At 35.5% G+C, this 14,567-nt stretch overlaps 1 protein-coding gene across 1 annotated transcript in view; it reads right to left on the bottom strand.

Moving 5' to 3' along the window:
• Tbh (Tyramine beta hydroxylase) overlaps nt 1-14,567 on the bottom strand; it is a 145,100-nt gene that overhangs the window by 61,193 nt on the left and 69,340 nt on the right. The window contains exon 5 of the mRNA XM_068227054.1: nt 679-763. Within this exon, the coding sequence (XP_068083155.1) occupies nt 679-763 (85 nt within the window). The remainder of the gene's footprint in view (nt 1-678; nt 764-14,567) is intronic.

The following is a 14,567-nucleotide window of genomic DNA, read 5'->3' as shown; positions in this document are numbered from 1 at the left end:
CATGCACATCTGTTCACTAGCTCAGCTCAGCAAAGACTGACACTAGTTGTTCATTGTTCTTCACTGTCATTTTTTTTTTTTTTTTTTGCTAGGGGCTTTACGTCGCACCGACACAGATAGGTCTTATGGCGGCGATGGGATAGGAAAGGCCTAGGATTGGAAGGAAGCGGCCGTGGCCTTAATTAAGGTACAGACCCAGCATTTGCCTGGTGTGAAAATGGGAAACCACGGAAAACCATTTTCAGGGCTGCCGATAGTGGGATTCGAACCTACTATCTCCTGGATGCAAGCTCACTGCCGCGCGCCTCTACGCGCATGGCCAACTCGCCCGGTCACTGTCATTCTGTTCCTCATCAACTCCAGATTCTTTTTCCACCACAGCTACAATTTCTTGGTCTGTTTGAATTGATGACAAGTTTTAACCTAGTTTTAGTCGTTTTGTTCTCTATGAGTTCTTAACTACTGTAAATTTGTACAGTATTCTATTAGTGTAAATGCTAAAGAATGGACATTTCAAATTATGTGCTGTATTGTAGAAACTATTCTGCGATTAATCAGAAAATTTTGTGATCCGAACAGTCTCTGGTCCCAATTAGTTTGAATTAACGGGACTCCACTGGGCCTACACTAAGTACCTTTCATGACTGGTTATGTTCATTAAGTGTGCGTCTCTCTTACCTGTCCGTTGTTCAGGGTTGTTGTAGTGCACCTCCAACATTAAGTAAGGGTTAAACCCTGGCCCACCGATCGGAAGTCCAGCCTCCTGCGAATATAAAATACCCTATTGACTTTGTAATGAATTAAAAGCTCATTAGAAGCAAGATGTTATTTGGCATGTAGAATACTTGAAATTTAAGAAGGGGAACTGTTTTAACCATTTGGACTGTGTATTGTCCAGGAATGGCAGAATAATGGGAGAAATAGAGCCAAAGTGTAACATGGCTAATCCAGCATGTTCTAAGTTGCAGTATACTGTATTTCATAGTTTGATAATGGATATACTGTACTTTTCAATTCATTGAAAATACTAAGACATGATCTGTAAGTATTATGGAAAAAAAATTCAGTGTAGACAGTGGAGTCCAGAGACTCCATTAAGTATGGTTTCATCATAAAGACAATTTCCTTTTTTTTCCAAATCCATTCATGTGTGGACAAATATGGTTTCTCTCCAATATTTCTCATCAATTACCATGTTCCAATCCATTTTCATTGTTTAATGTTACTCTTAACTAAGTCCCTCCATCATAAAATGAATGATTGTTGATCTCACTTTTCTCTTATTTCTATAGTTTTCCTCACTTATATATTTAATATGTCCAAACCATCTCGGTATACTTAACTTTGTTTTGTCACTGAAGTTTCTTTATTTTTTGTTTTTTGTTAAGAAGGAAGCTATTCTTTTTCAGTGTGACTTAATATCACTTTTAATTTGTTCAATTTATTGATGCATAAAATATAACTCTTAAAATGCTATAACATACAGTACCTGTAAAACAAAACCGCATTAATAACAGAATGGTTTTATCTACAAGAATATTCTCAGATTCTATCAAATCACTTATGAACATGCATATCCTGTATATGTACCTACAATATTGTTTACATTGCATAAACTTTTCAATCATTGTGAATGGGTGATATGAGCAAGTGTGACAAGTTAGTTGAATATTGATGTCTGTTATTGACACTTTAATGAATATGAGAAAGTTTTTAACCATTTGGACTATGTATTGTCCAGTTGTGGTTCTATACATCAGTTATCTTCAGTATCCAAGCCTGGACTGATTTCAGGTTGTCAGGCTTTTGGTTGTAGCTGGCAAACACAACCCTGTTTGTAGGTGGGGTAAGGGAGGAGGGGAACTCCATTTAGCAAGGGGGGCGGGAAGGTACATCACTATAGCTAATATGTCTTTACCCATCTGTACAAAATTCTTTGAATTTAGGCAGTGGCCTCCCAAACAGGATCTTTCTCTCTCTCTCAAACAGCTTTTCTTCCTCTGTCATCCCTACCTCCCCTACAGAGAGGTTTATGTTAGCAAGCCATGACTGAGGCCAATGACCTTGAAATCAGTCATCACCCATTCATAATCGCTGACACAACAAACAATATTGTGGATATATACCATACACATGTTTAGAAGTTATTTGATAGAATCTGGGGATGTTCTTGTAGAATGAAATATGTCATTCTATTATTAATGTGTACTTTTACAGATATGTTATAGTGTTCTGTTATATTTTATGCATCACCAGCTGAAAAGTTATATTAACTCAATTTTCCAACTTTACTATTTCCATGTGTCCATTTCTCAGTTTATCTCCTCTTCTCTTCTGTAACATGCTTCTCAGAAATTTTGTCATTGCTGCCTGAATTCAAATTTCATCCTTGACACTGGCCAGGTCACAGCTTCATGTCAAATACGAGGCTTTCTGGAAGAGAAGAGCAAACCCGCCAAACATAGGTTTAGAGATGTTGATGTTTGAAGTTTGGGTGTCTGTAAATGAGATAACGGTGAGCCTACCAAGAACATCGCTATCAAATAATCATACTCCATAAACTGAGATACAAACATATTTATTCAATTAAATTAATTCTTAAGGTATCATTAGGATAGTAACTTTTATAAATATATTAGAGCAAACAAAGACTTAGAATGAATTGAATAATTGTAATTAATAATCTCACTGTAATTTTGACACTAGCTAAGTATCTGCAGTTATTAAATATTCACAAATTATGCAGATACCTGTCACCCTATTGCTCTATGCTTAAAAGTGGTCTTGCTTGTTCTGGGAACAGAGTCCATTACATCATCTTCTTCGAGATGTTCTTTGGAGTTATTCGCTACTACATCCAAGTTTTGTTTGGTGAGTAGATTGTCAAGAAACATTTTGTGATGAGGAGGCACATAGATGAGTAGAGCACTGAGGTCCTTCACTTTCTCATCAATGAACTTCATTGCATTGGCATACATCTTTTGCAGAACTGCCTGAGAGGTCAAAGGCTGACTGATTGTATGACCTAGATCTGCCTTTCTGTAATCAGACTTCAGAAGAGATCGCCACTGCATCGGCATAGGCAATCATGATTATATAGCCTTATTTGTGTTGACTAGAGTAGACAAAGACTGTCTCCTCTGGTTGGATTTCTGCAGGGCATCATAGTCACCAGTCATCATAATCAAACAACGTATTCCTGTCCATTTTCACCACTTTGTATGACTTAGTGGTTCTGCTGCTCTGAATAAGTGTGATATAGTGCTCTGCATCTTTTATTTTATTTTCAATGTGACTGAACTCTCAGTCGTACGGAATGACCAGGCACCATAAAGTAATGTTGTATGTCATTGAATCTTCCTTTATGAATTTTACAAAGGCGTGCCAGAACCGTGTTCATATTCTTATTTTGGCTGCAGCAGTTGCCACTGAACATTACCGATTTTGTTACTTCAGCAAGAATGTGGCTGGCAGTTTCAATTGAACTTTACTCTCATTTCACACATACATGTCAGCTGTACCATGATTCACATGACGAATGCAGAAATTATAGGTCCAAAGGTTTCTTTTTTAATACAGTGTAAGTTGGATAATTCAAATGTTTTTAATTTGAATTCATGGATAATTTGAACTCTTCCTGTGGTCCCTTGAATTTCCTATTAACATAATGTTAAAATATTGTCTCTTATTCAAATTTATATTGGTTAATTCGAAGTCAAAAGCTCAAAAGTTCTAAAAAAAGTTCTTATTTCTGATTTACTTAACAGTCCGGTTCTTGTTTTCAATCAACGCATGGACACTGGCCGCTGAATCCCTGGCTGGCACCGAGTGTCTGTGTTCAATGCTCTCAAGGTCACTTCAGCTGTTAATCACACTGCACTCATAACAGTCAGTCTTCTTGCAGACGTGAAAGGTCAAACGTCTTCCTAAGTCTTTTCAGTGTACTCATGTAGTGTTTTATGTGAAGTTTGTGTTCTATTGATTACTGTATGGTATAACAGCTCTTTTCAAGTCCTTATGTGTTCAGTACAAATCATTGACTCTAGCCAAAAAAAATTACAGTTGTTGAAAAAGAGGAAATTCAGAAATCAGACATTGCTAAAGAATTCAGGATACCAGCGAATATGCTGTCAACATTTCTGAAGAAAGGATAAAATTTTAAACAGTGCAGGAATTAGGACGGGAAATAGAGTGCATGGACCAGAAAATCCAGACATTAATGAATACCAGTATATGTTAAAGTGGTTCAAACAAGCGAGTGACAAAATAATTCCTATCACTGGGCCTGTACTTCGTGCAAAAGCAAAAGAGTTTGCTACAGCCTTGGGGAAAACAAGTTTCAAGGCAAGTATAGAGTGACTTGATGACTTTAAGGACATAAACAAGATTTTGTTAAAAAATGTTTGTGGGGAAAGGTGATCCGTTGATATGGTCGCTGCAGATTTGGTACAAATGATTAGTGATAGAGATCAAAAAGACATTTCTTACTTTGATGAAATGGGTTTGTTTTTTAATTGCACTCCAGATAAGACACGGGCATTTACTGGCAAGAACTGCAGTGGAGGGAAACTCTGTAAAGAATGGGTTACACTTTTGTTAGGTGCTAATTTGGACGGTTCCAAGAAACTACCGTTATTCATGATAGGCAAGTCATATAATCCACACTGTTTCAAAAATGTGAAAATTAAACCTGTAAATTATGAATTGAATAAGAAAGCCTGGATGACAAGTGAGATTTTCAAAAAATTGCTCTTGAAACTTGACAAGATTAAAAAAAAAAAAACAATAATCCTATTTATTGACAACTGAACTGTACACAACTCAATTCCCCTTATGGAAAACATGACTTCTGTAGTGCAACCTATGGATCAGAGCATCATTAAACATTTCAAACCCTTTTACAGAAGGTCGTTATTGTAGAATATCCTTTCAGGCACTTACTTAGACAAACAGGACAAGATCAAAATCAATCTTCTTCAAGCTGCTCGATTGTGCAACAGTGTATGGGACCAGGTGTCTCAGTCAACAATTTCATACTGTTTTCAGAAAGCTTGTTTCTCTCATATTGAGGAGGAAAATGAAAATGTTGAAGAAATTACACCTACAGTTAAGATTTGGGAAGAAATTGTTGATGATGATGATGCTTGTTGTTTAAAGGGGCCTAACATATAAGGTCATCAGCCCAGGAAGAAATTGACTCTGCAAATATTCATTATGAGGACTTTCTAACTGTGGATGAAGATTTGGCGGTGTGCAGTGAGCTGACTCATGCAGACATCATTACTGATGTAACCAAGAATTAAGGTGCAACTGAAGGCAATGTAGTGGAGAAATCAAAACTTCCTGAAATGCTAGTCATAACAGCTACTTAAGCTTCAGGAATAAAGACGGTTTACTGATGGGCAGAAAAATGTAAGTGGAGACATTTTTAAGGCCCTTAATTTACTTGAAGACTTCACTACTGTTCAGTGTATTAAATCAAAAAATTAATCAAAAATCTTTCACTTTTTTAAAGAGCTATGAAAATGCTAGATGTGAATGAATGTTTTCATGTTTTATTGTACAGTACAGGAAGTGATCAAATTACTGGGGAGGTATTAAAGACAATGGGGTGGTACATAGTGCCTTATTTAAAATTTCTCTTTGACTATGTCATAAATAATAGTGTAATACCAAAAGAATGGAAGAAGTCTATAATAATACCAATTTATAAAGGAAAGGATGATAAAAGGAAACCAGAAAACTACAGACCAATCAGCCTGACCAGTATAGTTTGTAAAGTACTGGAGAGTTTAATAGCAAAGTACATCAGAGGGATATGTGATGATAAAAATTGGTTCATGAGGAGCCAGTATGGATTTAGAAAGAAATTTTCTTGTGAGGCACAACTGGTGGGATTTCAGTAGGACATATCAGATCAGTTGGATTCAGGAGGCCAGTTAGATTGCATAGCCATAGATCTTTCCAAAGCCTTTGATAGAGTGGAACATGGAATATTATTAAAGAAATTGGAGGGATAGGATTGGACATAAGGGGTATACGTTGGATAAGAACATTTCTAAATTCAAGGGTTCAGAAAATCAAAGTAGGAATTAACGTATCGCATGAAGAGAAAGTCTGGAAGGGAATTGCACAGGGTAGTATAATTGGCCTGTTACTTTTCTAAATATACACAAACGATTTAGGAAACAATATAACATCAAAAATAAGATTGTATGCAGATGACATAATTGTTTATGGGGAAATAAATAACATTGAGGATTGTTCAGAATTACAAAGGGACCTTGAGAGTATCCAACAATGGGTTGAAGAAAATAATATGAAGGTTAATGGAGGCAAATCAACTGTTACAACATTTACAAACAGGAGCTTTAAAACTGAATTTGAATATACTTTGGATGAGGTAGTTATCCCAAAAGATAGCAAGTGCAAAGACTTAGGTGTGAGATTTGAAAGTAATTTGCACTGGAAGGGTCATGTTGATGACATTGTTGGGAAAGCATACAGATTGTTACATATCAATGAAGCTACTTAAAGGATGCAACAAAGAATTAAAAGAGAAAAGTTACTTAAGTATGGTTCATCCATTACTGGAATATGCAAACAGTGTTTGGGATCCTCACCAAGAATACCTAATAAAAGAAATAGATAGTGTGCAGAGGAAAGCAGCAAGATTTGTAACAGGGGATTTCAGGAGAAAGAGTAGTGTATCAGAAATGTTAAAGGAACTTGGGTGGGAAACTTTAAGAGAAGGGAGAAAACTAGACTTATAGGATTATATAGAGCCTATACAGAAGATGCATGTGGAGAAATCCGTGAGAGGCTTCAGTTGGAAAATAATTATATCGGCAGAACTGACCACAAGTATAAAATTAGAAGGAATTTTAGCAGAAGCGATTGGGGTAAATTTTCATTCATTGGGAAGGGCGTGAAGGAGTGGAACAGTTTACCAGGGGTAGTGTTTGATCCTTTTCCAAAATCTGTACAGATATTCAAGAAGAGAATAAACAGCAACAGGGAAAATAAATGAAATGTTAGAGGGCATTCGACCAGTGCAGGCTATTGTAAATAAAAAATGTATGTGAAAAAAATTAATTCCATCCCCTGGTCCATGGAGTTTGGACAGCCAAAGTAGGGGACTGCCTGTAGGGGTGAAGTACAGTGGGGACTTCGAGGGCCCTGGGACCGCTACGGTAGCTGTGAAGGCCCTTCAGGAACTTTGAAAAGTGGTGGCAAAAGGGGCTCTGGTTAAGACACAGCAGGTCGTTATGCTACTTAGGTTCCAAAATGGGTAAAAAAGTAAATAAATGCAATGCAAATTTCAATCTTATACTAATTGCATAGTATTATTTGAAGTAATTCCACATACTGTATATGAGTTGACTATGTTTGTAAGTATAGGAGGTATTATAAGTAGAATTTTGTAAACAATATAAATTTATTAGGATGATCTGTTTGTTTAATAGAAAAAATTGTTAGGGCAAATTGTATATTATTGTATTGTAGAAAAAATTTCTTCCTCTCTTGTTAATTTAAAATTTAGTGCTTGACAATAATGTGTTTTAGTGTACCATTTGCCACCAAGGTAGACACCTCATTGCAAATAAAGAGATTTTGATTTGATTTGAATTATTGTTGTGTTCAAAACCCTGTAATAGTATAATGTATACAGTACCTCATTGCAGCCATTTGAGTTCAATAAATTATCTTTTCTTTCTTTTCTGCTGTGCCCATTTTTGACCTTGCTTTCCTTATTTATTTATTTATTTATTTCTAATTCAAATTTTGGGTAAATTTAATTTTTATTGTAGCTCCTTCAGCTTCGAATTATCTAAGTTACACTGTAGGCCTACTAGGCACCTGTTGTTATCTTTGGCTTTGGTAAAGTTTGCTCTAAATTGAACCTTACCATGGCCACATAAAGTGTCCTGATTACCTCTAAAAATTTTAAAATAGAATGTGCTGCTTTAGAACGTTCCAAATGACCATCGCTTTCCGTTTGCAATTTTCTTATTTTGTCATTATCAGTTGGCTTGTTTAGATTCTTAATTTCATTTGTCACCTGATCACAGTACGCACACATATCACTCTTCGGCATTTCAAAACACAAATGGAATTCACTGTTAAACACATCCTTATAAAACCTACTGTTCACTGGCTCCATGTATCTATAGTATTCTTTCAACCAGTCACAGTACAACAAACAGAAATAATTAATGATTAAGCCTGTAAGGAGGTATTGTCTACGAGGGCTTTTAGCATGACTATAGTTGGTGGACATTTCAGGCGAACTATTTATGTGATCGTGAACAGATTGCTTCTTTCCAGCACTGATTGTATATACCATAAAATAGGGTAAAACTGACTGTTATACATTTTAACATTTCCTGCATTTCCATGCAGCACAAATTTGCAGGAAAGCTCCCATTGATACACTGGTGGCACATCCTTTCAGACCAACAAAACTGGAACAAATAGCCACAGTGTGCCATTCACAAGCTAACAGAAGCATTATTATTGTGATAACAATTCCACCTGAATTACTGGGGTCAGGAAAGAAATGTAGTGCACGCCATTAACGAGTGTGATTTAGGAGTTAATCTTGATCATGGCACGTAAGTAGGACTAACTTTACAATATTATAAAATAATTAATATTTAAAAGTAGGCTGTTTCAAGGGATAAAACAGTGAAATGGAAACATTTCATTTTGAAGGGTAAAACCGATCATTATAAGAAGAAGATGGGAAGAAGAGGTACAATCTAGTATATCTGGAAAATGCAGTCCATGATGTAAAGGCTGGAGGGTTAAGCATTTGGGTGACTTCTGAGAAATATGCCATGCCGTATACAATGCTGAATGACACCTTAAAGGGGCAGTATAGATTCACCATTGTAAGTCAACCAGTTTTAACTTCAGAAGAAGAGATGCAATTCATTGAGTGTCTGTTAAAATGTGAAAAAGGGGATTAAACTTTAAAAGAGTTGAAAGGAAGATATATTAGGAGTGGTATTTTTGCTGTTTTCAAGTCTCAGAATGTTGTGATCATTTATTTAAAATTAAGTGTTTAGTTAGATAATGTTAGTTTGTACTTAGTTATGCCATTTCAGATGTCTAAATCTGTATCCAATTTGTAAGCAATGTTATGTTGAATAAAAGAGAAGAGAGAAAATATTTTCCTCTTAGAAAATATGTATTTTTAAAAAAACTCCAAATTTTATTAATTGGTGCCAAAGAGGAATACTGTATTAGAATTAATGTAACTACTGACCAGATGTAGAAATAAAGACCAAAATCATTATTCAGGCATAATACATGGCTTATCAGTTTTACCCCACATATGGAGGGAAACTGATCAAAATTCAAAATCTCGTAATTTTAAGGTGCAAAATATTTCCAGTGTGCACTGTTGAATAGATGAAAGATTGAGCATTTTAAAAACAGATTTTCAAAGATTCAAATTCAGATTAATGCATTTTTAAAATAAAAATTGAATATTGATCTGTTTCACCTTACTTTACAGTACATATTTTCCATTCCTGTACTAGTCAGCTTGGATGGTGCAACTACATGTCTTAACACAGTTCACACATGCTTCTCTGATATGCATTGAAAGATGTCAAATGCCTTGGGGCACGTAGTATGTACTGTATTGTCACAAATTACAGTGTAGTGAATGCAGCGTAATGTTCTGCTTGACCTGTTCTTAAAGAGGCACCTCTTCACTTCAACATTGGTTATGAGCTTAGAAAGATGGGCATTCTGTAGATTATAATCACCCAAGTCTCAGAAATTATTAAATTTATTGTACCAGAAACGCTGGTCCAGCAGAGTTTATGAAGTATTTCGAGCTTCAAAATATGCTGCACACGAGCCGGCTAGCAACAATGGACTTATAGCAAGCAGGCTCCAGCTACTTGAGGCTAAGTTGCATTACCCATAGAACATTTGATTCTTTCCATCGTTAATTATTCACATAATAACTGTTGTACAATTATGAGAGTAACACCATCGTGTATTTTATTTTATAGCCCACAAGACTACCAAGACTTATCAAAATCCACCGTGGATCAAAGAAGTTTTTGAAGGTAGAATAAAACGACTATATTCTGTGTCATGTCTGGCCTGTGGGATAAATAAGGCCTGGCGCTGGTCTAGATCACAGTCGAACCAATACGGTTGACTGCTGGAAGTCGTCGGTGCTACTATGTGATACTTCAAAGTTAAGGAGTAGAAATCTATGGGTCAATACTGTATGGAAATATGGTGGTAATAAATGTTTAACATTTATCAGTCTTCACTACTGACTTAACTGTAAAATGAATGAGTCCTATACTCAGAATATTTCCAAAGTGATTAAAAGCTTGTGCTAGTAGCAAAACTTAGAATATAATCACTTAAAAACTATGCAATAGAACTTGTATGTTTTTCTCGAGTGGAAACTTAGAATGCTAGTGAACTATCATAACCCAACAGTGCTAGTACTCTAACATTTAAATCTTCATGTGAATAAACTTGTGGTTTTATGTTATCATTTGTGAACCCAGGACTGCAAGTGAACAAGACTAATTTTCACGGTTCAGTGATTGAATTATAAAATCTTAACAGTATCATTCTCTGTGTTTGCACATAATTTTGCAAGTGAACGGGACTAATTTTGTTCAAGTATCAGCATTCTAATAGTGTTATCTTCATCGTCGTATGTAAATATAACAGTACATGTGGACAGGACTAACTTCACAGGTCAGGCATTCAACTTCTCGCACCAAATTGAAGTGATTGCCATCTAACTTAGTATAAAGAATGTTTCTACAGTATTTAGTAATCGTAGCAGTGTTCATTTCCATGAATAAACTCTTTAAAGAACTGTAAATAAAATCAGAGTGATCTTAGAACACATTAGGACTCTACGAGTGTTTGCATCCTCATCTCTTCGAACGTTTAAAGCACAAGTTACCTCTTTATTTTTCATGTGAAATCTCACAGTACAAGTCAAGTGTAAGTTGTTAGGAAGTGTGTGGGCTCAATTCCATTAACATTCGGCCGCAAGAATACTATTTAATTTCTTTAATTTTGTCTCAAGTCAGAGACCAGTGCATTTCACATTAAAGAAGTATCTTGTGTTTGATTTTGTTGACATTCAGCATGGTAAACCAACATTTCTTTAATCCCTTCGTGGGAACATTGAAAGTCATTTCCAAATTACACCTCATTACTCGTCCGTCCAACAAGACCAGCGGACTAATGCATGTGTTTGCACAATCATTCCAAGTGAGCAAACCCTGCGACTTCTAGACCTCCAAGACCTCCCAGAATGTCTAGAATTTCTAGAACCTCGAGACCAACCATAGCTCGCATTGCGCGATTCATACCTGGTCCCTTGGTACTGCACCCTTGAAAATTGGTTATTGGTTTGTATAGAAAGAATATTTTATTACTGGGGTGAATCCATGCATAAAATTGTCGTCCAGGAAGGTGAGTTCAACTCTGCACTGTCTGCTAGCCTGCAGGGAAACAGGTTTTTCCCGTGCCGTGTGTGCGAGTCTGGTTTTTTTTGTGCCTTGTTGAAGACATCAGAGAGGTGGCACGTGGACAGGAACTCGACCAGATTAAAAGCGATCAATACTTTGAGATTTTGACGTCATGACATTTAACCAATTGAATCGCAAGGTTAGCCCGATCGCTAAATCTTAGCCAATTAAATTTAATTAACAAACACACCTACGTCTTGAAGAAATAAATACCCATGTACTTGGGGAAATCTTTCTCATTCTCATTCGGCTCATTCTCTTCGCTCGTCTGTTCATTGCATTCTGGTCGGCTCTTTGCTCACTTGCATTCTGTTGCTCAGTTATCTACGGGAATAATTGTTGAGCACATGTGTTGTTGGAAACGACGTATCCGACGTGGAATATTACCAGCATTCATTGAGGAAAGACGATAAATTTTCTGCTTCTGAGGAAATTTTGTGACGCCGAAATATCGGAAACGTCGCAGTTCAGATTTCTTCAAATTTATAAATCTGAAGAAAATTTCTTAAAGTAGGTAAAAACTGTGCCATCTTGAAGAATCGAGTGTGTGTTATGAACTATTTCTAAGACAGATCTGTTAGTTTCAGCTTTCACCAGAAGACGCAAGATTCCTGGCAGTCCCGAAATACTTTGGAAGAATGGAACTTCAGCATTACGACGGAGTTTGTAATTGTCCTAAGTCCTCGCCTGCTGCAGCCATGTATCATTAAAATGTGAGGCATAATTCAGCCCGGGAGAGAATAACATCGGAGATGGAGTTTGGTTAAATATTCACTGATCATCAACCGAGTCCAGAAGCCAAGTCTACTACAGCTAAGATTTTAAATTATACTTTTCTCTATTTTCTGTTGTAATAATTATGTAGACGTAGTCCTTGCTTGAATATTTTAAATCATTTCTAATAGTCTTTGTAGTTAGGAATTTCACTCTTCTTTCACTGGTGTTGGTAGATTTGATGTGTGTGAGAGTGTATTTGGGACCTATAATTTGTTATATTTGAGTGAGTGCTTCGTGACATGTTCTCACTGTCCCATGATAAGTCTAGGAAAGTGTTAAAAATATTTGACCCACGCGATGATAATTATTAATTTATAAATTAATGATGAAATGATTTTTGAATTACTTGGGACAGAATATCGACGTGTTCTGTGAATTTAGGATTTTTCCTTGATGTTTTGTGGTTTACCATAGATTCGAGATAGAATAGTCATCTATGATTTCATTAAACCATAGCCTGCGATGACGCGACCGCGCGCGTATAATAATAATAATAATAATAATAATAATAATAATAATAATAATAATAATAATAATAATAATAATAATAATAATAATAATAATAATAATTGACATTATTACGGTCTAATAGAATGTTTAAAGGTCATGAGTGTAATTATTATTGTGCTTATAAGTGATTAATGTGTGCTATATTGAAGTAGATGTTGGCCTGGAATATTGGTCGTGGTTTGAATGTCCACAAATTTTGCATTTACTGTTATTGGTATTTTTGAGACTTGTAAATGGATCTTAAGATAGGATTTTATTTGTGTGTCCATTACATGAGTCAGTTAAGGAAGAGAGTGTGTTTTTGAACATAATTTCTTCTTATGCAGCACATGTTGATCAATAATTTGAGATAATAAGAGATTAAAAATAACGTAGTCGTGACTCATAGACCGTATGCGCGAATGTTTATTTATCTGTGACTGTAGGCAGTTCTATGGAATTTTTAGTGATGATTTCTACTGTAACATTATCCTGGAACATCGTTGTGAAATCTATTTCATTGGAAAAGTGATAATTCCGTCACAATCACACGTCAGATGATCGAAATGGTAGCCCTTGTCTGATATGGTCATCGAGAGAAATTCTCATATTTTAAATAAAATTTAAAATTAAAAATTAAGAGATAGGATTCGATAAGTCTATTGATAATATTGCCGTGGACCAAAGCTTGAATGTGAGATGGATGAATGATTGATTTGGCTTATAATTGTGATTTCCATGGTTATATTTCGTCAGGACATGTGTACGCTGAGTGCGTCAAGTTTCGATTTTTTTTTTTTTTTTTTTTTTTGTTTTGTGGCGAGCATATTTGGCTCAATTATGAATCTTTAAGTGATTTTATGACAGAATAAGATAGATTAGGATCTTTGCTTCGAGGGAAAATACTTAAGCAAGGATCGCGTCAATGAACTAAGCTCACAAAATGTAAAATGTTTAACGCTACAATGCGAGAATTTTAAGCCTTTATTGTGAGTTGTGCACAACACTAGGTCAATTGACATAAAAATAAGAATTTAATGAGTTGGATATTGAATTTCAAAATAATTTTATTATATAATTTGAAGCTTAAATAATTAATTAGATTAATATTTAATTAACAGAAATGATTATTGATTTTTCGTCTAAGGTGAAAAATTTGACTCACGGTTAAATGAATCGCAGAATATTGTTAATTTAAATAATAATTTAAACAAAGGAAAATAATTCGGATTTTCATATTTTGAGATAGGATTTTCTCAAATAATAGTTTATTTAATTTTCTAAGACAATTCATTAAGACCCACTTTCGTATCTTTACAGAATGAAATATAATGGAGAACTGTGAGGTGAATTCTAGCAGGGAAGAGATAAATATTTTATTTCAAGATTTTGAAAATATTTATAGAGTCTGGAAAGTGCTGATATTTTATTTAATAAATGTTAAAACCCATTTCTTTTTAGTGTTTTCATTTGTCGTCAGTCCTTAGATTGTCCCTGCCCTCTATAATTTAGCGTCGCCTGTAAGCGAACGTTCCGCCTCTGGGACTTTTGCTTACCGGCTGAGCTGCCCGGCAAAACAGGGGCAGTACCGAAAGCTGTTCCATGGTGAAGACGGGAGTAGCGGCGCAATGTGGGACGTCGCCAGCAGCAGGGCAGAAGAACATCGTGCCTAGTCTATCTACAGTTGTACTGAGATGATATAATCTTGACTTTGCATAATAAACCAACAGTTTTAAAAGATATGAATTTCATTCAGAATTAAACCCTCTC

The sequence above is a fragment of the Anabrus simplex genome, chromosome 3 (genome assembly GCF_040414725.1).
Source record: "Anabrus simplex isolate iqAnaSimp1 chromosome 3, ASM4041472v1, whole genome shotgun sequence".
Lineage (NCBI taxonomy): Eukaryota > Metazoa > Arthropoda > Insecta > Orthoptera > Tettigoniidae > Anabrus > Anabrus simplex.
The sequence above is the reverse complement of the archived record's forward strand: the minus strand, read 5'-3'. Positions and strand labels throughout refer to the sequence as shown.